This window comes from Anomaloglossus baeobatrachus, chromosome 9, assembly GCF_048569485.1.
Source record: "Anomaloglossus baeobatrachus isolate aAnoBae1 chromosome 9, aAnoBae1.hap1, whole genome shotgun sequence".
Classification (NCBI taxonomy): domain Eukaryota; kingdom Metazoa; phylum Chordata; class Amphibia; order Anura; family Aromobatidae; genus Anomaloglossus; species Anomaloglossus baeobatrachus.
The window spans coordinates 166360529-166384634 of NC_134361.1; the positions used below are offsets into that span (position 1 = coordinate 166360529).

A 24106-nucleotide genomic window follows, 5' to 3' on the forward strand; every position below is an offset into this window, starting at 1 on the left:
TCCACTCCCACAGTATTCCACTGTCCCTGGAGCTTGACCTTTCGTTCTCCAGATACTTTCTCCCCTGAGTGGCTGCTGTTTCTACTCAGGTCTTGGCAGGGTCTTTGCTACTTTCACTGTGTCTCAAGATTCCTTTGTCTTGACACCTTTACTGACAACTCATTCTCCTCCTTGCGACTGCTCACTTTCAGTCTCTCCAGCCCGCTAACTGACTTCTCCCACTCTCCCCAGGCCATCCACTCCTCCCCCAGCTCTGATCTCTCCCTACCCAGTTGTCTGCCTGTTAGCTCACAGTGCCCAGCCCTGTCACCTGGTTCTATGGGAGTCTCCCGCCCTGGTTTTGGAGTGTATGTGTCCTGGTGTGCTGGTGTGTGTGTACTGACTGGCACAGTTATGTAGGACCCGAGCTGTTACAGTTATGTTACTTTGTTTTGTGACACCTGGTTACCTCAGGGGTGTCTCAATTTTGTTTTGTTTTTTAGTTTTTTAATTATTTTGCTTTCAATGAGGCAAAAGGGGGGGTGATTTGAGCTTTAGCTTTTATTTTTTCATATTTTACATAATTATTTATTTCTTTAATATTTTTTACTGATTTTACTAGTTGCCCTAGAGGACTTTATGACTGTACACTGCGATGGCTTTTCCTGTTCAGAGCGGTGCTGCAGCATCGCTCTGATCAGGAGAAATCCTGGTCTCCTGAGAGTGCTGGCATTCTGTTGAGTCTCACAGGAAGTGATTCATGACAGCATAAGGAGTAATAATCTGACCCCGAGCTGTCATGGAAATACAACGGCGCCCCGTAATCGCATCACGGGGCCACTGACGGTGGCGGGAGCAGAGTTTGACAGTGTGATCTAAAGGGTTAACACACGCACGTCAGCTGATCAGATCCGCCGGAGCCCATGGTAACCGCACTGACACGACCAATGGCGTACTGATGACGGGGTAAATAAATAAATAAATTAGTTGATTAAAAAACTGGCATGGGTTCCCTGCTATGTTTGGTAACCAGCCAAGGAAAAGCAGACAGCTAGGGGCTCATAGGCTGGGAAGGTCCATGGTTATTGGCTTGTCCAAGCCTAAAACTAGCAGCCTGCAGCTGCTGTAGAAGTGGAGCATCACACTAGATGCTCTAATTCTGACGCTTTGCCCAGCTCTTCCTGATTGCCATGGTGCAGTGGCAATCGGAGTAATGGTAGCTGGGGTTGATGTCAGCTGTGTAATGTCAGCTGGCAGCAACCCAAGGGGATAGTAATGGAGAGGCGTCTATCAGGCACCCCTATTAATAACCCAGTAATAAAAAAAGACAACATACACAATTTAACAAAATGATTTATTAAAATAAACACTTTCCATCATTCACTACTTTATTAAAACAAACAAAAAAAAAATAGCAGGACCACCGTAGTCCAAGGAATCCGCCATAGTCCACAAATGGGAACCTGAAAAAGATAAACAGAGAGAAATAAAAACAAGAGACTGTCCCCTGTGAGCCACTGTATAGTATTAGTAGCCCCATGTACAAACGTAATGCTTATCAATGAGCCCCTCTACAGTAGTAATGACCTGATGTACAGTAGTAATGACCCCTGTGTTCCCCAGTACATGAGTAATGCCTCCTGTACAGTAATAATGCCCTCTGTGAGCCCCTGTACAATTATAATGCCCCTGTACAGCAGTAATGTCCCATTGTACAGTAGTAATGCTCTCTGTGAGATCCTGTACACTCGTAATGCCCCCATGTACAGCAGTAATGCCCTCATTCACAATAGTAATGCCCCCTGTACAACAGTAGTGCCCCCTTGTGCAGTAGTAATGCCCCATGGTCAGTAGTAATGCCCACTTGTGACCCCATGTACAGTAGTAATGCCCCCTGTACAGTAGTAATGCCCCCTGCACAGTACTAATGCCCCCTGCACAGTAGTAATGCCCCCTGTACAGTAGTTATGCCCCCTGCACAGTAGTAATGCCCCCTGTACAGTAGTAATGCCCCCTGTACAGTAGTTATGCCCCCTGCACAAAAGCAATGCCCCCCTGTACAGTAGTAATGCCCCCTGTACAGTAGTTATGCCCCCTGGACAGTAGTAATGCCCCCTGTACAATAGCAATGCCCCCAAGATCAGTAGTAATGCCCACCTTTGGACCCCATGTACAGTAGTAATGCTCCGTTGTGCAGTAGTAATTTCTCCTGTGAGCCCCACTACAGTAATAATGCCCCCCTGTACAGTAGTATTGCCCAACTGTCACCCCATGTACAAAAATAATGCCCCCTCGTACAGTAGTATTGCCCCATGTGAGGAGCCTCTGTACAATACTAATACCTCCTGTACAGTAGTAATGCCTCTTGTGAGCCCCTGTAAAATTGGAATGCCCCCTGTGCAGTAGTAATGCCCCATGTACCTTAGTAATTCCCCCGTGTGGCCCTGTACAATAGTAAGGCCCGTTGTACAGTAGGAAATAGGCCCCATGTTCTCCCAGGATCCTGTGCGGCGGCGCGGATCTCATTTGCATATTAATTAGTGACAAATTATTACTTATTTTTTCCCTGATTACATTTATTACACTTTAACTGCAACATTCATAGAGTGCTACCTAAAACCTTTCAGAATTAACTGATTTTAAAAATAATCTCCCTAAGTTAAAATATTTACTTTTATAGGTCTATATATAGCGGATACGTCGGATGGCAGTTTGTGCTCGCTTCGGCAGCACATATGCTGAAATTGGAACGATACAGAGAAGATTAGCATGGCCCCTGCGCAAGGATGACACGTATAATCGTGAAGCGTTCCACATTTTCACGCATTTCTCAACCCCAAGTTTTTGTTCCCCTCATCTCCCAACATTTCTGGCCTTGTTAACCCCTTACATTTTTTCGCTTTTCCTCTCCTTCTTATTCCAAAAGCCATAACTTTTTTTACTTTTTCGGCAATATAGCTATGTTTGGGCTTGTTTTTTGAGGGAAAACTTGACCTTAATACAATTAATTTATAAATTTATTCATTTAGATAGCGCTATTAATTCCACACTTTACATACATCAGAAACACTGTCCCCATTGGGGCTCACAATCTAGAGTCCCTATCTGTATGTCTTTGGAGTGTGGGAGGAAACCGGAGTACCCAGAGGAAACCCACGCAAACACAGGGAGAACATACAAACACCTTGCAGATAGAGTCCTTGGTGGGTTTTGAACCCAGGACCCCAGTGCTGCAAGACTGCAGTGCTAACCACTGAGCCACCGTGCTGCCCGTGACTGACATCTTTGATTTTACTTTTTTTTTTATTTTATAAAGTAGTGGAAAATGGTAAAAAAAAATTCCAAGTTCGGTGAAATTGCTAACAAAGTGCAAGTCCGCATTGTTTTGGGGTTTTTTACTTTCCATGTTCACCATATGGTAAATCAGACTTCGCAGCATGATTGCCCAGGTCAGTACGAGTTCTTAGATACCAAACATGTATAATTTTTTTTTTTTATTTAAATGGTCAAAAAAAATTCAGAAATATGTAAAAAACAAATAAATTTACCTTTTCGCGATATTTTCCAGGACCGTAATGTTTTTATTTTTGGGGGATCTGGGACTATGGGAAGGCTTATTTTTTGTGCCCTGAGCTGACTTTTTACTGATAAAACCGGGGGTAGATATGTGTTTTATTACAATTTAGGCTATGTGCACACGTAAAGTATTTTGTGCAGCTCCACTTCTGCATCTTTTTGCAGGAAAACACGTTTTTGTACAAGGTTGTGCACTTGCACTACATCGGATTCCCTGGACTATGTCAGATTCCCTGCACTACGTCAGACCTGCCTGGGTTTTTATTTTAAATATATTGGTGAACCAGGGAAAGAGTTGGAGAGTGGGGTTTTTTCAAATAAACTATTTGTGTGTGTTTTTTCTTTTTACTTATCGGGTTAATAATGGGGGTGATTGATTGACGCCTCTTCATTAATAACTCCTAGACTTGATGACAGCTGACATTACAAAGCTGACATCAACCCCAAAAATATATTACCCTGATAGCCACCGCACCAGGGCAATCGAGAAGAGTCAAGCAAAGCTCCAGAATTGGCGCATCTAATGTGGTGCAGAAATTCTGGAGTGGCTGCGGGCTGCTATTTTTAGGTTGGGAAGGGCCAAATAACCATGGGCCTTCGCAGCCTGATAATATCAGCCCCCTGCTTTCTGCTTTACCTTGACTGATTATCAAAAATAGGGGGAATCCCACGTAATATTTTAAAATTATTTATTTATTTATTAGGTTAAACAAGACTAAAAACATTAGAAAAAAACCAAAGAGAAAATTGCATGAAAAATACCCTGACTATAAATAAATAAATTGCAAGTGCTAAATAACAGGGTACTTAGTGTATACATTTTTGCAAAAAGGTAAAAAGCTGTCTCACCTCGTCAAGGTGTACCCATCTGAGACAGTCCCTAACCTACTGAAGTTAAAACATTATCAATACCTGACTTGTGTCATGTCAAACTCCAATATGAATGGTGGCAAGTGGTCAGCTGTGTCCCAGATTAAATACACAGTGAAGTGAGACGCAATTAGTTGTTCAGTCTCAGTATTAGGAGGGCTGCGCCCCCAACTTGCAAAAAAGCAAGATAACATACAAAAAACACAAAAAAACTGAGCTGAAACAATGTTCAGTAAACATGCAACATTAAGCATGTGAATTGCAGCCTTAAGACTAGAAAAAAACCAAAGAGAAAATTGCATGAAAAATACCCTGACTATAAATAAATAAATTGCAAGTGCTAAATAACAGGGTACTTAGTGTATACATTTTTGCAAAAAGGTAAAAAGCTGTCTCACCTCGTCAAGGTGTACCCATCTGAGACAGTCCCTAACCTACTGAAGTTAAAAACATTATCAATACCTGACTTGTGTCATGTCAAACTCCAATATGAATGGTGGCAAGTGGTCAGCTGTGTCCCAGATTAAATACACAGTGAAGTGAGACGCAATTAGTTGTTCAGTCTCAGTATTAGGAGGGCTGCGCCCCCAACTTGCAAAAAAGCAAGATAACATACAAAAAACACAAAAAAACTGAGCTGAAACAATGTTCAGTAAACATGCAACATTAAGCATGTGAATTGCAGCCTTAAGACTAGAAAAAAACCAAAGAGAAAATTGCATGAAAAATACCCTGACTATAAATAAATAAATTGCAAGTGCTAAATAACAGGGTACTTAGTGTATACATTTTTGCAAAAAGGTAAAAAGCTGTCTCACCTCGTCAAGGTGTACCCATCTGAGACAGTCCCTAACCTACTGAAGTTAAAAACATTATCAATACCTGACTTGTGTCATGTCAAACTCCAATATGAATGGTAAAGTGGTCAGCTGTGTCCCAGATTAAATACACAGTGAAGTGAGACGCAATTAGTTGTTCAGTCTCAGTATTAGGAGGGCTGCGCCCCCAACTTGCAAAAAAGCAAGATAACATACAAAAAACACAAAAAAACTGAGCTGAAACAATGTTCAGTAAACATGCAACATTAAGCATGTGAATTGCAGCCTTAAGGCTATGTGCGCACTAGAGCAAAATACCCGCGGATTTACCCGCGGATTTGCCGCGGAAATTTCTTGAGAAATGTCTGCAATCTTTGTGCAGACATTTCCCATGAAATTCTATGAGAAAAAAAAATTGCTGTGCGCACTGTGCGGATTTTTCTCAAGAAAATTTCTTGAGAAAATTTTCTCGTGAAACTTTCTTGAGAAAATGTGCATGTCCATTAATTTCCGCAGGTACCGGGGGTATTCCGGGGGTAATCCGCAGGTAGCAATGATGTGCGGTATACCCCCGGAATAGCTGCGAATTACCTGCGGGAATGTTCCTTCCTTTCGTGCGGATTGCAGGGAAGTGATGTCAGACCGGATGAGGAAGTGCCGACATTTTCTATTGAAAATGGCGTGGTACAACAGAATGACGCTAGATGTAAGAAGATTAATCGAATTGGTAAGTATATGCACCCAAACACACACTGACACTTATTAAAGAAAAAAAAAAAAACGTGTGCTCCGCTGTTTTTTTTCCCGCCCGACCAAAGTAAACACACAGCGGGTGGCTGGTATTCACAGGCTGGGGAGGACGAGGGCTATGGCTTTTTCCCCCCTCCTCCCGCAGCCGTGAATATCAGCCAGCGCTGCCCCGAGACCGTGGCATCGATCAGATGCCAAAGTCCCGGCGTGTCACCGGCCCTTCCCGGTTGCTGTTGCAACGGGGTAATGAAGGAGTTAACGGCAGCCCATAGCTGCCGCTAAGTCCACAATTAGTAATGGCAGCGTCTATGACACGCCATTACTAATCGTGCAGTGATAGTTAAAAAAAACATGTGAAGCCCCACAGGTGTTGTGTCGGTGCATTACCTTCAGGGACTCCACTCGGCTGGATCTCGTCACAGGTAGGGAATCTTCTATTTGTCGTGACGCCACTCTCAGTATTGCGGTCAGTGGGGACCGCCACTGCAGGTTGAGGGACGCCTGGGGCTGATGGTAAGTGCAGTTAGTTGGAATAGCCTCCTGAGAGTGAGGCAAGCCCCAGGGCCCTGTGTAGGTGCGTAGTACCACAAGGCGCAGAATAACTCCACACACGCAGGATGTCTTTCAGGGGTTTTACTCACTTCAGGTGGCAGGGTGAGTAACCCGGGCGTAGCTGGGATGAACCAGGCGGGAACCAGGTATCCTTCAGGCTGACTTCTGATGGTGACTACCAACTCGCCTTCCTTAGCCCTTGGTGGTTTGGGGTAACCCCGACTTTTAGTCCCTATGGGGGTCACCCAGGGAAGTTGCTGAAGCCTCTCTCCCCTTCGTTTGCCGTTTGCTTGTTGCCTGGGCCAGATCACTCCAGCTGCTTGCCTCCTGTGAACTGTGGGCCCTAACTGTGGCTACGTGGCTGCGGCTTTTAGGTGTTGTGGTGTGGGCTTTAAGGGCCCCACACCGGCAGGTTTAGCAGGGAAAGGTGGATCTATCCCCGCTCCGGGATCTGCCGCCCGTTTGGGCCTGGTTCTCCCTAGCAGTCTCCTTACTTCCCACTCTGTGCTCTCTCTCTAGCTGGAGATGGGTTTCGGGTAGCCCTCCTAGGTGACCGTTCTCCCCCGTCGGTAGCCACTGCGCGGACGCTGTCAGACTACAGCAGCCCACGGGATCTGCTCCTCACTCGAGCTCCCTGGACTCTGCACTAAGCCGGCTCACTGCTCCTCCTCTCCTGTTCTTGCCTACGCCACCTAGCAACCAGGCTCTCTTACCACACCCCTTGAGTGGAGATGGAGGCTTTTGGCCCCCTCCACTATTCCAGTGGAGGTGAAGGCTTTTCCCCCTCCTGGGATCCCCAGGGGTCCTCTCAAAGGTACATGTGTGAGACCTGATCACTATGCGCCTGTGTAGTCACACCTCGGTCAGCCTTCTGGATTACCTGTATTGTACTGTCCCCAGCATGGGTGCAGTACTCAGTGGTGCCTGACCAGGTCAGGGGCGCCACATTCCCCCTTAGTTATCACCAGCACGTCCTCGGGCTGCAAGACAACATTTTAAAATGCATAAAACATTAAAACATGTAAAACATTTTTAAAAGCACCAGGTACCATACATCACCACCCTCCACCCACAAGTCCGTTAACCCACCCTAAACCCTCTCACGTTGGCCGCGCCTTCAGCCACTTCTGGCAGGATGTAGAGGCGGCTTTCATGGGCTGGTGGTTTCAGGGTATACCTGGCCTGGTGGATCCGCGCCTTCAGCCTCTTCTGGCAGGATGTAGAGGCGGCCTCCACAGTTGGTGCTGACCAGGTACCCTCTTTGTGGTGGAGAGCCAGGCCCCATAAACAGGCATGCTCTCTGGTCGCAGGTAAGCCAAGGCCCTATATACGGACGTGCTCCCTGGTTGCAGACGAGCCAAGCCCCTAAACAGGCTGACTCTGGTGGTGGTGGTGCCCTCTGGTGTAACTATTTACACTGCGAGAGTTTGTGGCTATAGCCAGTTCATAGCCTTAAGGTTCATTTCTCACATTAGTTTATGTGGGCACATTGCTTAAACATTAAAACGTTGCAAAAACTTCAAAACTGGTAACGTGCTTTACTTTACATGAGCTTTATGCAGATTCCTCTTCACCAGGGCTTGGGCCTGTAGGGCTGCGGCACCTGTTGCTTCCTTGACCTCTTTCTTCATCTGTGGTAGTCTCATCAGTAGGTTCTTTGTCTTTTCTTTCTTTATCGCTGTCTTTCCTTTCTTCTTCTTTAGGACATGGTGCTACATCTAACGCATACCACCCTCTTTCTCCTTGATGCATGGTAAATTGTACGGAGTCTCCCATCTTTAAGTTTCTTCCAGGATGTCCTCTGGGCAAGTGGGCTCTGACGTCTCTTCTATTGACGAAGATACCTTCCTTTATACCAGGTGCAACGATGAATCCGTATCCTGACTTCAGGCTAAAGTCTTCCACAATTCCTCTACAAAGGGGTCCTCTGACCTGTGCTTTGGCTCTTCTCAGGAACCGTTTTTCTTCTAAGTCTCGGCGGGCCGGGCCTAGCAAGGCGGCGGCCTGGGTCAGCGTCACACCTGCGGCGTGGATGAGGGTCGCGGTGGCTGCCGGTTCTCTGCGGGCCGGACTGGGCGTTGCTGCAGGGACCGGGTCTTGGTGGGCCGAGCAGGGCATCGCTGCGGCGGCCGGGGCTTGGCGGGCCGCACCTGGCGTGGTTGCGGCCTGGCTCAGCGTCGCCGCGCCGGGCGCCTCTTCAGGGACCGCGGGCGTGGCAGCAGGGGTCGGGGCACTCGCGCCGGCAGGGGTAACACTGGACTCACCCATCGGTAGCAGCATCGGGGTCTGAGTCGTCACCGCCCGATCTGGCACTCGGCGCGCGGCTCTCCCCTCATAGGCCTGAACCGCCGCGGTCATCCACAGAAACTCCGTCCGTCCCTCTCTAATCAGCCTTCCGACCCTGGCTTCCAGTTGATCGCAGAACTCAGCAAGCTCCCGACACCACCAGGCAGCGGAGCCTGGCTCTGGGTCTCTGCACTCAGACGCCATTTTCTCTAACAGCAAGCTGCTGGCTTCTTTTCCGTTCCGCCGTCTCTGGACGCTTCCGCTCTCTTCACAAGCGAGGTCAGAACTCTGCAGGGGATCTCTGGGTAGCCACACCTCTTCGTGGGCGGTAACTTCTTCCAGCGCGGGCTGCTGTTGTTTTTCAGCGCGCTTTTCATGGTGGCAATATGGCGGCGCTTCCAATTTTTCAAGCGGACCGCCCAGGCACATGGTCACCTGTCTGAACAGGTCTAGTCCTTATCCTGTTCGTGACGCCAGATGTGAAGCCCCACAGGTGTTGTGTCGGTGCATTACCTTCAGGGACTCCACTCGGCTGGATCTCGTCACAGGTAGGGAATCTTCTATTTGTCGTGACGCCACTCTCAGTATTGCGGTCAGTGGGGACCGCCACTGCAGGTTGAGGGACGCCTGGGGCTGATGGTAAGTGCAGTTAGTTGGAATAGCCTCCTGAGAGTGAGGCAAGCCCCAGGGCCCTGTGTAGGTGCGTAGTACCACAAGGCGCAGAATAACTCCACACACGCAGGATGTCTTTCAGGGGTTTTACTCACTTCAGGTGGCAGGGTGAGTAACCCGGGCGTAGCTGGGATGAACCAGGCGGGAACCAGGTATCCTTCAGGCTGACTTCTGATGGTGACTACCAACTCGCCTTCCTTAGCCCTTGGTGGTTTGGGGTAACCCCGACTTTTAGTCCCTATGGGGGTCACCCAGGGAAGTTGCTGAAGCCTCTCTCCCCTTCGTTTGCCGTTTGCTTGTTGCCTGGGCCAGATCACTCCAGCTGCTTGCCTCCTGTGAACTGTGGGCCCTAACTGTGGCTACGTGGCTGCGGCTTTTAGGTGTTGTGGTGTGGGCTTTAAGGGCCCCACACCGGCAGGTTTAGCAGGGAAAGGTGGATCTATCCCCGCTCCGGGATCTGCCGCCCGTTTGGGCCTGGTTCTCCCTAGCAGTCTCCTTACTTCCCACTCTGTGCTCTCTCTCTAGCTGGAGATGGGTTTCGGGTAGCCCTCCTAGGTGACCGTTCTCCCCCGTCGGTAGCCACTGCGCGGACGCTGTCAGACTACAGCAGCCCACGGGATCTGCTCCTCACTCGAGCTCCCTGGACTCTGCACTAAGCCGGCTCACTGCTCCTCCTCTCCTGTTCTTGCCTACGCCACCTAGCAACCAGGCTCTCTTACCACACCCCTTGAGTGGAGATGGAGGCTTTTGGCCCCCTCCACTATTCCAGTGGAGGTGAAGGCTTTTCCCCCTCCTGGGATCCCCAGGGGTCCTCTCAAAGGTACATGTGTGAGACCTGATCACTATGCGCCTGTGTAGTCACACCTCGGTCAGCCTTCTGGATTACCTGTATTGTACTGTCCCCAGCATGGGTGCAGTACTCAGTGGTGCCTGACCAGGTCAGGGGCGCCACAAACACACACACCGAAAAGCTTTTTATTTTAAATAAAATACAGCCCCCTCTTTGACCCCTTTATTAACAGTGCCCCCCCAAACATCCAGGTCCGAAATAATCCAAAACCGGAGGTCCGGCGACGCTTGCATCCAGCGACGTCTGAGGCAGAATGATCAATGCAGCTCCATGTAGGAGACTGCACGGGTCACTCCAGGGCATTTCCCACGCTGCTCTCATTACCGCTCGCGGGAGGTTGTGTGTCCTCACACGACCTCTTCAGCGGTAATAGCAGTGACCCTGTGAGATCTCAGATCCCAGGTCCCACAGTGTCACTGCTCTGTCCCAAATACTGTGGGGTGGGGAAAACACATATAATAAAGCTGTAATCCATCTGTATCTATTTATCTATCTATCCATATCCATCCCTCTATCTATCCATATCCATCCCTCTATCTATCTATCTATATCCATCCATATATCTCTCTATCTATCTATCTATCTATATCCATCCATATATCTCTCTATCTATCTATCTATCTATCCCTCTATCTATCTATCTATATCCATCCCTCTATCTATCTATCTATATCCATCCATCCCTCTATCTATCTATCTATCTATATCCATCCATCTATCTATCTATCTATCTATATCCATCCATATATCTCTCTATCTATCTATCTATCCCTCTATCTATCTATATCCATCCATCCCTCTATCTATCTATCTATCTATCTATCCCTCTATCTATCTATCTATCCCTCTATCTATCTATCTATCCCTCTATCCCTCTATCTATCTATCCCTCTATCTATCTATCTATCTATCTATCTATCTATCTATCTATCCCTCTATCTATCTATCTATCCCTCTATCTATCTATCCCTATATCTATCTATCTATCTATCTATATCCATCCATCCCTCTATCTATCTATCTATATCCATCCACCCCTCTCTCTATCTATCTATCTATATCCATCCATATATCTATCTATCTATCCCTCTATCTATCTATCTATATCCATCCATCCCTCTATCTATCTATCTATATCCATCCATCCATCTATCTATCTATCTATCTATATCCATCCATATATCTATCTATCTATCTATCTATCTATATCCATCCATATATCTCTCTATCTATCTATCTATCTATCTATCTATCCCTCTATCTATCTATCTATATCCATCCCTCTATCTATCTATCTATATCCATCCATCCCTCTATCTATCTATCTATATCCATCCATCTATCTATCTATCTATCTATCTATATCCATCCATATATCTCTCTATCTATCTATCTATCTATCTATCCCTCTATCTATCTATATCCATCCATCCCTCTATCTATCTATCTATCTATCTATCTATCTATCTATCCCTCTATCTATCTATCTATCTATCCCTCTATCTATCTATCTATCCCTCTATCCCTCTATCTATCTATCCCTCTATCTATCTATCTATCTATCTATCTATCCCTCTATCTATCTATCTATCCCTCTATCTATCTATCCCTATATCTATCTATCTATCTATCTATATCCATCCATCCCTCTATCTATCTATCTATATCCATCCATCCCTCTATCTATCTATCTATATCCATCCATCTATCTATCTATCTATCTATCTATCTATCTATCTATATCCATTCATATATCTATCTATCTATCTATCTATCTATCCCTCTATCTATCTATATCCATCCATCCCTCTATCTATCTATCTATATCCATCCATCCATCTATCTATCTATATCCATCCATATATCTATCTATCTATCTATCCCTCTATCTATCTATCTATATCCATCCATCCCTCTATCTATCTATCTATATCCATCCATCCATCTATCTATCTATATCCATCCATATATCTCTCTATCTATCTATCCCTCTATCTATCTATCTATATCCATCCATCCCTCTATCTATCTATCTATATCCATCCATCCCTCTATCTATCTATCTATATCCATCCATCCATCTATCTATCTATATCCATCCATATATCTATCTATCTATCTATCTATCCCTCTATCTATCTATATCCATCCATCCATCTATCTATCTATATCCATCCATATATCTCTCTATCTATCTATCCCTCTATCTATCTATCTATATCCATCCATCCCTCTATCTATCTATCTATATCCATCCATCCCTCTATCTATCTATCTATATCCATCCATCCATCTATCTATCTATATCCATCCATATATCTATCTATCTATCTATCCCTCTATCTATCTATCTATATCCATCCATCCCTCTATCTATCTATCTATATCCATCCATCCCTCTATCTATCTATCTATCTATATCCATCCATCTATCTATCTATCTATCTATCTATATCCATCCATATATCTATCTATCTATCTATCTATCTATCCCTCTATCTATCTATATCCATCCATCCCTCTATCTATCTATCTATATCCATCCATCCATATATCTATCTATCTATCTATCCCTCTATCTATCTATCTATCTATATCCATCCATCCCTCTATCTATCTATCTATCCGTCTATTATTTACCTATATGTTTGTGTTTCCATTATCCACTGTCTCAAATTTTTTTGGAGGTAATCTTATATGTTTTTAAATTTTTTTTTTTTTAATTAAATTACAGGTGGAGGCACAACCCATAATTTGGGATCCTGCATGTCATGATTATATGAATTATATAAAAGACATATGACTTGGACCCAAATCTGCCGTGATCTCTACCCATTGTGGGACGAAGTTGACACAACACTTCAAGTTCAAATTGGTAAATTGAAAATGTATTTTTATGACATTTTTTTTTTTTTGTCAAGATCTTGATTAAATTATTTTTATAATGTTTTGTGTTTTTTTTTACAGACAAAGATGTGAGGAGCCGCTGGAGATCAGTGAAGGACCGCTTCACAAAAGATCTACCAAAGGCCAGCAAAAGTGGATCCGCTGGACAAAAAAGGAAAATTCTTTATGAAGATGAACTACAGTTTTTACTAACGGGCAGAAGCTTACGGCAGTAAGTACTTTTGAATTTTAAAAATTTAAAATTCTAATTTTGTTTGCAATACATTCATTTTTTTTCCCTTTTCCAATCATAGGACAGAAGGTAACCTCTTGCCTGTAGAGCATGATGACTCCACATCAGAAATGCCTGAAGGTTCAACCGAAGTGGAAGAAACAACTTTCTCCGAGGCTGCGGATACATCATCAGCTTCTGCCGCTAAACGGCCCTGCATCCCTGCTGATGGCACAGGGACTGACCCCGGTGTTTTCAGCTTTACATCCGCTGCCAGTGCTGCTGATCCGCCACAATCAACATCTTCTTCGGCGTCAGCCCGAAACCTGACATTACGGCGGAAGAAAGCAAAGGGAGTTCCAGTGGCCAAAAATGTTGCTGAGCAGTGCGACGAGCTTACCTGCGAGGCTTTGTCCCTGCTTAAAAATTCTGCTTCTAAACCAAATTCAAAGTGTGATTTATTTGCTGCCAGTCTTGGCAGCCGGCTTTCTGACATGTCGAAAGAGACGCAGTCAGCCTGTATGATGGCTTGCTGCGCCCTTTTTGACGGTTTTGAAAAGCCCCCCCCACATCCACGTGTAGGTGACCTTCTTAATCTCATTCTGGATGCTTTTTCACCCACCCAAATAAATAGACCTGTTCGAAACCTCCCTCCACAACCAAATATGGCTTATTCATATAATATGCATCCCCAAACTCAAATAGCTGGTGCAGTAGGTAACACAAATTATGAAACCCACTCACAAGCAGCTGCCCCTTCCACCCAGGCTGATTCTTTTGGTTATGTAACGGAGGACTTGTATCGCTTGTAAAAAGTTTTGCACTCCCCAGAACACTTACCCAAGTTCAAATTTTTAATTTTGATTCTAAAATTGCTGAGTCCAGCATGGCCTGAAGTGGTACTTTGCACGCTGCGACATCGCTAGCCAATGATAGCGATGCAGAGCGCGATAGTCCCCGCCCACGGTGCTGATGAGATATCTTGTGATAGCTGCTGTATTGGTATTGTATTGCACAACTTGATGTCAGGTCAGGCTGCTCTGCGGAGCTCAGGTGAAAACTCAAGATTTTTATGTTTTTAACTTTTCAGGTCCTCACCCAGTTTTGTCATTGATTGTCATTAAAGAATATCTTTTTCAGTAATGTAATTTTATTGTATGTTGAAATAAAACAATTAAATTGACAAACATGTATGTGTTGGTTGGGGGAGGAAAAAAAATGCATAGAATTTTTCATGGAATTCAATTTAATAAAAAATTTTTTTGGCAAAAAGGTATTCAAGCAATTTTGTCCATATATTACCTTAAGCGAAAAAACAAATACATATTGCAAAATGTATATACATAACACACTATCAGATGAAGGGTACAGCAGATGTCCCATTGCTGTCTGCAGATCTGGCTGCACATCACATGCACAGACTGTCTGCGGCAAATCACGTACAAAAACGTCCCCTTTTCATCGGTAGTGTCCACGTGACCAACAGGTCTGGAGGATCCCTCTAGCCATCACACGGGTCCGGATCCAAGCTGCGCCGGCTGCTGGCACAGGGGCATCACATTTGCCATTCACCTTGTCCCATGGGTGTCTGCTGATCCGGCTGCACATCACCGACACAGGAGTACTGCCAGTGCACGGCACCTTCTGGACTCATGAAGTAGTCAGTGAAGGATTCTCGCACCAACACACCCGAGTTAGTTGGTCTTCCCGAAGACACGTTGATCACTGGATTAAATTCGGCCTGCTGTGTTTCCTCAACTTGCTGAGAGCTATACTCTCGAGCATAGTTGTGGAGAACACAGCAGGCTTTAATCACAGTGTCAACGGTTTCTGTTTCTAACTGGATGGTTGTGTGTAGAATCCTCCACTGACTAGTCAGGATTCCAAAGGTGCACTCCACATATCTGCGTGCACGACTCAGCCTATAATTAAAAATCCTCCGCCGGGTATCCAGTCCCCTCCGTGGGTATGGGCGCAGCAGGTTTGGCAATAAAGGAAATGCCTCATCCGATACCATCACAAAGGGGAGTGGATCTGTGGAGCCCGGTAAAGGTTGTGGGGCTGGGAGCGTTACGCAATCCTGGAGAACTTGCAGTCCAATCTGTGATGTTCGCAACACACGAGAATCCCCCGTACTGCCATAAGCACCGACATCGATGGCAAGAAATTTGTAATGTGCATCAGCCACCGCCATGAGGACCACCGAAAAATACTTCTTATAATTAAAGAAGAGTGATCCTGATCGCGGTGGCTTCTGCACTCTTACATGTTTGCCATCGACCGCACCTATGCAGTTGGGGAAGTTGGCCACAGTTTGAAAGCCCGCTGCAACCTGAAGCCAAGTCTCCTCGGTTGGGGAAGGCATCACCATGGGCTGCAATTTCTGCCAGATCACGCCACATGTGCACCTCACAATTTCAGAGATGGTTGATTTACCAACCCGAAATTGAAGGTGCAGGGATGTGTAGCTCTCTCCTGTGGCCAGAAATCTGCAAAATACAAAGACAAAGAATTAGAAATAGATACAAAGAGAAACATTGCATGCATGAAAATGAACTCTTCACATGATCCCAAATAAAATTTAAAAAAAAAAAAAAAATTGAAAGTATTTTTAAAAAATAATTACCGCAAGGTGATGAGCAGCCGCTCCTCAGCAGAAATTGACTTCCTCATCCGGGTATCCGCATAACATAAATCAGAATGTACAATTGATAATAGACGATCGAAGGCGGGAATAGTCAAGCGACAAAACGAAGTAAACTTTTCTGGAAATCTGGAAAAAAAATGACTAAATCAAAAAATGTGACACAGATAAATATGTAGACAGAGATAGATAAAGGATTTCTACAGACAGACATAGGTAGAAGGATAGAATAATATAGATAGAAGGATATATTCAGACAGAAAGAGAGATGGATACATAGATAATAAATAGATACAAAAAGATAGATAGATAGATAAATGGAAGGATGGATGGATATAGATAGATAGATAGATAGATAGATACATGCATAGATAGAGGGATAGATAGATAGATAGAGGGATAGATAGATAGATAGATAGAAGGATAGATAGATAGATAGAAGGATAGATAGATAGAAGGATAGATAGATAGATAGATAGATAGATAGAGGGATAGATAGATAGATAGATAGATAGAGGGATAGATAGATAGATAGAAGGATAGATAGATAGATAGATAGATAGAAGGATAGATAGATAGAAGGATAGATAGATAGATAGATGATAGAGGGATAGATAGAGGGATAGATAGATAGATAGAGGGATAGATAGATAGATAGAGGGATAGATAGATAGAGGGATAGATAGAGGGATAGATAGAGGGATAGATAGAGGGATAGATAGATAGAGGGATAGATAGATAGATAGATAGATAGATAGAGGGATAGATAGAGGGATAGATAGATAGATAGAGGGATAGATAGAGGGATAGATAGAGGGATAGATAGATAGAGGGATAGATAGATAGATAGATAGATAGATAGAGGGAGGGATAGATAGAGGGATAGATAGAGGGATAGATAGATAGATAGAGGGATAGATAGAGGGATAGATAGATAGATAGATAGAGGGATAGATAGATAGAGGGATAGATAGAGGGATAGATAGAGGGATAGATAGATAGATAGAGGGATAGATAGATAGATAGATAGATAGAGGGATAGATAGATAGAGGGATAGATAGAGGGATAGATAGAGGGATAGATAGAGGGATAGATAGATAGAGGGATAGATAGATAGATAGATAGAGGGATAGATAGAGGGATAGATAGATAGATAGATAGAGGGATAGATAGAGGGATAGATAGAGGGATAGATAGATAGATAGAGGGATAGATAGAGAGATAGATAGAGGGATAGATAGATAGATAGATAGATAGATAGATAGATAGATAGATAGAGGGATAGATAGATAGATAGATAGATAGATAGATAGAGGGAGGGATAGATAGAGGGATAGATAGAGGGATAGATAGATAGATAGAGGGATAGATAGAGGGATAGATAGATAGATAGAGGGATAGATAGAGGGATAGATAGATAGATAGATAGATAGAAGGATAGATAGATAGATAGAGGAATGGATAGATAGATAAAAAGATAGATAGATAGAATGATAGATGAATAGATAGTCAAAAAATAAAAACTACCTTCGTAAATCATTATACAGGACTCTAAAATGTCCTTTTGTCTCCCGAGCCACAAGAAGCGGATGAATCCACATTTTTTTTTTTTTGCCTAAAAAAAATTATATTATTAATGTCAAAAATTGTTTTTTTTTCTATGATAAAAATGAAAAATAAAAAATTATACCTGTTCTCTACGGCGACGTAATAGTGTGACAACGGTCAGCAAAAGAAGTTGGAAATGTGGCGTGTGCAGCTGTGAGGAAAGTGCATTGCTTGGCATCTTGACTGAAGTAAATGGAGAATAAATACACCATAGAATATGGAGACTGAAGAAGAAGGAAATGACATCAAATATAATTTTTTTTTCTTGTTTTTTTCAACATGCTTTATTTATATCTACTGTAGTTTACAGCCTGAAAATCCGCAGGGAGCAACCTGCGGAAAATCCGCGGCAAATCCGCGGCAAAATCGCGGCAAAATCGCGGCAAAAACGCGGCAAAAACGCATGCGGATTTGGTGCGGATTTTTTCCGCAGGTCCGGAAATCTTTCACTGGCAGAAGTTTCTCGAGAAATTTTCTTGAGAAAGTTCACATCTCTAGTGCGCACATAGCCTAAGACTAGAAAAAAACCAAAGAGAAAATTGCATGAAAAATACCCTGACTATAAATAAATAAATTGCAAGTGCTAAATAAACATTGTTTAGTGCCACGTGAAAGGCTCTAAATGGTGCAAATGTATAATATGTAGGGGCGTTGTGACATTATATATCTGTAGGATAGCAATCTATTTTGTCTAAAATATTTCGATCATCTATCTAGCTTTATCTTTTATATTTTTATTTTATATTTGTACATGTGTTTTTTGTGTATTTTTAGATGTTGAATTCTTTGCTTTTGACAAAATTCTGTTTTCTCTGCTGTCTTTATTTCAACAAACTTTATTATTAAGACAAAAACACGTCAAAACTGCATCAAAACACATGTAACAAAAATGCAAGGCAAAAGCGCAAATAAACTAAGGTACTGAATTGGTGCAGAAATTCTGCAGTGTCAAAAACTCAACAAACACTAGTCATGGGAACCCTGGGGTATGTGCACACATTAGTATTTGGTGCAGTCATTTCTGCACCATTTCTGCATCTCTTGGCAGGAAAAACGCAGCAGAAAAAAAACCCGTTTCCGATACGTTTTTCTGGTGTTTTTGGACTGCAATTGCTATAGAGATAGATAATAGATATAGAAAAGACAGTACACGGACAAATAAACATATAATTGCACAACCTCCAGACATCTAATATATAAAGCTGAATGTGTGTATGTATGTGTGTTTGTGCAGTGGCGTAACTAGAGTTTGATGAGCCCTGGTGCAAAGTTCAGACCTGGGCCTCCCCTCCACGTACACCGACACTTAGGGTACGGGATAATGACACTGACACTCGGGGTACAGGATAATGATGCTGACACTTGGCTCTTACCCACAGCACCCACCTTTCCCATTATCTGAAATCCCTCTATCAGCGCCCAGCTTTCCTATGTTCTGATATCCATCTTGTCCTCGGCACACTGCTTCCCCATGCTCTGCTATACATCTTTCCCTCAGCACCCAGCTTTCCCATATCAGAGCATGGGAAAGCTGGGTGCTGAGAAATGATGTATAGCAGAGCATGTGAAAGCTGGGTGCTGAGAGAAGATGTATAGCAGAGCATGGGAAAGCTGGGTGCTGAGGGAAAAGAGCCTTTTTCCCTGAGCACTAAACGTTCCCATCCCCTGCTTGTATCTTTGTCCCCCCTTGTATATAGTTCTCCAAATACAATAATGGCACCCACATAGCCTTCCATATAGTATAAAGGGTCCCACATAACCCTTCATATATTAGAATACCCTTCCATAGTCCTCCATGTATTATAATTCACCCCATAGTACTCAATATATAATACTGCACCACATAGTCCTCCATATATTATAATGCACCCCCATAATCCTCCATGTATAAAGTAGCCTTTTAATTATCATGAATTTCTCATAGTTCTCTACGTATTATAATTCACCCCATATTTCTCCATATATTATACTGCACCACATAGTCCCCAATGTTTTATAATGCACCCCCATAGTCCATGTATAAGGTAGCCTCCATAGTCCTCCATATATTATAATGTAGCCCCCATAATCCTATATGTATTATAACGCAACCCCATAAAACTTCATATTGCATTATGCAGCCCCATATTCCATTTATAAGGTGTCCTTCATTTTGTATTATGCAGCCCCCCAGACCTCCATATATAATAATGCAGCCAGCCTCTCCATGCCTCCATGTATAATAATGCAGTCAGCCTCCTCAGGCCTCCATGTATAATGTAGCAGCCAGCCTCTCCAGGCCTCCATGTATAACAATGCACCCAGCCTCCTCTGGCCTCCATGTATAATGCAGTATCTCCAGGCCTCCACGTATGATGCAGTATCTCCAGGCCTCAATGTATAATGCAGTATCTCCAGGCCTCCATGTATAATGCAGCCTCTCCAGGCCTCCCTGTATAATGCAGCCTCTCCAGGCCTCCATGTATAATAATGCAGCCTCCCCAGACCTCCATGTATAATAATGCAGCCTCCCCAGACCTCCATGTATAATAATGCAGCCTCCCCAAACCTCCATGTATAATAATGCAGCCTCCCCAGACCTCCATGTATAAAGCAACCTCCTCAGACCTCCATGTAGAAAGCAGCCTCTCCAGGCCTCCATATATAATGCAGCCTCCTCAGACTCCATGTATAAAGCAGCCTCTCCAGGCCTCCATGTATAATAATGCAGCTTCCCCAGAACTGCCTTCCCAAGCCTCTGGCCACCGTTTACTCACTTATATTAGAAAACAAAAACAAAAACAACAAGTACTCACCTTCTCTCTTCCTTCCACCGCTGCTGTCCTCCCCGCTGCTCGTTCTCCCGGTGCTGCGGTAGGCGTCCTCCCATCCTGCACTCTGTGCACTCAGCACAGCAGTCGCTCGGGAGTGACGTCACCGCACAGGGGGAGAATGGTGATGCATAGCGCGGCACCGGCCGGTGACGGGGGAGACGCCGCAGCCGCTGACACCAGGTAGGGGGCCCTGGTGCCACCGCTGACACCAGGCAGGGGGGCCCGGTGTCAGCGGTGGCAGCGGGTCAAATAGAGGCCGCGTGGTCTGTGACAGATCAGTGCGGCTCCTCTCACACTGACAGGAGCTGGCTGCTGATCTGCCTGGCAGCCGCCGGGCCCCTGACCTCCCGGTCCTGGTCGCGATCGCGACCGCTGCGACCGTGGTAGTTACGCCACTTTGTTTGTGTGTGTATGTCCGGGATTGGCATCTGCACCGTCACAGCTACAGTCACAAAATTTTGCACACTCACACGTCTGGACCCCCAGAGCGTCATAGGCTATGTTGTGAGGCGAAATTTTAACCCTGCGCGTTCCAATTTACCAATCAATTTTGCCCTTATCTACATAATGGGGAAAAAGTGAAACAAAAAGTGTATCCGCACCATCGCATTTACAATCACAAAATTTTGCACAGACACCTCATGTGACCCAGGGAACGTCGTAGACTATGTTTTGACAGGAAAATCTAACCCCGCGCTTTACAGTTACTCTCTGAAAAACATGCCTTCATTAAAGTAAATGGAGCCTGGAACTTCAGGTTATTAGTAGCAGCTGGTTGCTACAGGAACAAAAGACATTCATAGTATAAGAAGCGTATATGTGATGTATATGTGATGTATAATAAGATGTCAGTGGGGAGATGGATAGAGAGAGACAGAGAGAGAATCAGACAGAGACAGACAGGGAAAGAGACAGAGAGATAGAGACAGATAGGGAAAGAGACAGACAGAGACAAACGGTGAAAGAGACAGACAGAGACAGACGGGGAAAAGGAGAGATAGACCTGGAAAGAGACAGACCTGGAAAGAGACAGACCTGGAAAGAGACAGATATTAACAACACATATCTCAAACTTGGAGCCATAAATATAAACATCAAACCGGCCGGAATGAGGCGGGAAGGGTGTCAGCACTACTCAGAGTACTAATCAAACACAGGAGAAACAAGAGTAAAGTGCAATATCCATACTTAATTAAGACAAACACAACAAGGAGTGATTAAAAGAAGAGTATACTACCAAACCAATAGGGATGCAATGACAATAGTCCCTTTATCATAAAAAATTACAGTCCATGATATTACATAGGAGTCTAAGCTAGTGATGAGCGAGTATGCTTGTTACTACTCGGTACTCGCACGAGTATCACTGTACTCGGGCTACTCGGCGGGTACCGAGTAATCTCGGTTCTAAAGGCCTGCAGGAATTCCTGGATGTTAGTAGTTATAGGGTCCTCCTTCTCCCACAAGGGGTTCATCCAGGCCAGTGCCTAACCTTCTAGATGGGACATCACAAACGCCACCTTGGCTTGGTCGGAGGCAAACAGATGCGGAAGCAGCTTAACGTGGAGGGAGCACTGATTCAAGAATCCTCTGCAGGTCTTAGGATCTCCGGCATATCGGGGTGGAGAGCCCAAGCGGAGTTTAGAGGCTTCCGAGGAAGCTGCCACGGGAACTGCGGCCGTGGACTGTGCTAGTGAAGACTGAGATGCCAGGGACGTGGCGGTTGCTTGCAGCGTATTCAGGCGGGTGTCCACCAAGGACATGAAGGCCAGCATGCGGAACTGGGTCTCGCGCTGTCGTCCGAGTTCCTGCTGCAATCCGGCCAGCTGGGACGCTAGTGCTTCGGCGGGATCCATGGCCTGTTCTTACTGTTAGGACCAGAAGGACGGGTAGGCCCAGGAGGTGGATCCACTGGACTGAGCACCCCACCAAGGGCAAGGTGCCCGGTACAGGGAGCACTACGGTTAGCAGGACAGTCCGTTCAGAGGAGTGGAGTGAAGAAGTCCCTGGGACCACGGAGTCTCTGAAGGTAGTCCAGGTGACGGAGCTCAGGTTCGGAGGCCGAGATGATGTCAGGCAGAGTTCGGAACCAGCTGAGCGAGGAGGTCGGTCACCACACGGATCCAGGGATCGGAGACGGTAGGGACTGACAAGATGGCGGACAGTCACCGTTCGGGGTTCTGGAACCCTCAGGACCGGTTGGCGAGACAGGAGCGACTCTACAAGAGAGATAGGTGAGTATGGGACAAAGCAAAGGAGGACCTGACTCCTAGCTTAGCAAACACGAAGAACAGGCCCTGCCCACTTGGAAAGGATTCCCCTATATAACCTGTACCTGGATCTTCAATATCCTGTTGAAAGACGCTGGCCCTTTAAGAGAGGGTCAATGACCACGCGTGCGCCCTAAAGCGCATGCGCGAGGCCCGGGTGCCAGAAGCCAGAGCAGGAAGCGGTGCACAGGAGGCAGGAGTGCCGGGCTGGCTCAGCATCGCAGACGGGCGCCGGGAGCGGTGACCGGGTTGCCTGGAGGACGCAGGTGAGGGAGCATGGAGGCTGTGGAGCGGGGGACCGGGGAGCGTGGCAGGGGAGCGGGGAAGCGTGGCACGGGAGCCGGGAAGCATGGCAGGGGAGCCGGGAAGCGTGGCAGGGGAGCCGGGGAGCATGGCAGGGGAGCCGGGGAGCGTGACAGGGGAGCCGGGGAGCGTGGCAGGGGAGCCGGGGAGCGTGACACCATCACAGTCTCTCCCTGCCTCCTGCCGGAGATTCCGTGATGACTCACCTGCACTGCATATCCCACACAGCCCCCATTTCTCATCTTTATTGCTTCCCTTAGTCCTGATTGTATTTCTGGTTAGTCCTTACCTACCCTATATTCCAATATTTATTGGTTAGAGTCCTATGCAGTGGCGTAACTACCGCGGTCGCAGCGGTCGCGATCGCGACCGGGCCCGGGCGGTTTGGGGCCCGCGGGGACCCGGCAGATCAGCAGCCAGCTCCTCTCAGTGAGAGAGAAGCTGCGCTGATCTATCACAGTGCACGCGCCCACTATATGACCCGCTGCCGCCCCCGACACCGGGCCCTCCTGCCCGATGTCAGCGGCGGCACCGGGGCCCCCCTCCCCCGTCACCGCGCACAGTAATAATGAAGCAAAGATCGGCCGGCGCCGCTCTGCATCATCATTCTCCCCCTGTGCCTGTGCGGTGACGTCACTCCTGTGCGACTGCTGTGCTGAGTGCACAGAGCGCAGGGAGGGAGGACGCCGACCGCAGCACCGGGAGGACGAGCAGCAGTGGAAGGAGGAGAGCAGGGAGTACAGCATCAGTGGAACAAGGAGACGTCAGGACAGAGCAGCAGTGGAAGGAGGAGAGCGGTGAGTACTTGGGGTTTTTTTTTATATATATATATGAGTACACGGTGGTCAGAGGCCTGGAGTGGAGAGGCTGCATTATACTGTACATGGAGGCCTGGGGTGGGAAGGCTGGATGATACTGTACATGGAGGCCTGGGGTGGGGAGGCTGCATCTGTACATGGAGGCCTGGGGTGGGGAGGCTGCCTGATACTGTACATG

General features: G+C 45.7%; 1 protein-coding gene and 1 non-coding gene across 2 annotated transcripts; both read left to right on the top strand.

The window, feature by feature from the left end:
* Positions 1-2693: 2693 nt before the first annotated feature.
* On the top strand, positions 2694-2800 carry LOC142253784 (U6 spliceosomal RNA). The gene has a single exon (XR_012726819.1). It is a non-coding gene; the product is annotated as a U6 spliceosomal RNA (small nuclear RNA).
* Positions 2801-13142: 10342 nt separating this feature from the next.
* Positions 13143-14676, top strand: LOC142250599 (uncharacterized). The gene is made up of 3 exons (XM_075322782.1): positions 13143-13228; positions 13321-13471; positions 13554-14676. Exons 1-3 carry the CDS (start codon positions 13153-13155, stop codon positions 14281-14283), a joined length of 957 nt encoding a protein of 318 aa, XP_075178897.1. The 5' UTR covers positions 13143-13152; the 3' UTR covers positions 14284-14676.
* The last annotated feature ends 9430 nt before the right edge of the window (positions 14677-24106 follow it).

Bases quoted from the DNA above. Each gene is read 5' to 3' on its own strand.
- LOC142250599 (XM_075322782.1), top strand. From the start codon at position 13,153: ATGACTTGGACCCAAATCTGCCGTGATCTCTACCCATTGTGGGACGAA. The intron at 13,229-13,320 runs GTAAATTGAAAA...TTTTTTTTACAG, and splicing joins AACACTTCAAGTTCAAATTG to ACAAAGATGTGAGGAGCCGC. The intron at 13,472-13,553 runs GTAAGTACTTTT...TTCCAATCATAG, and splicing joins ACGGGCAGAAGCTTACGGCA to GACAGAAGGTAACCTCTTGC.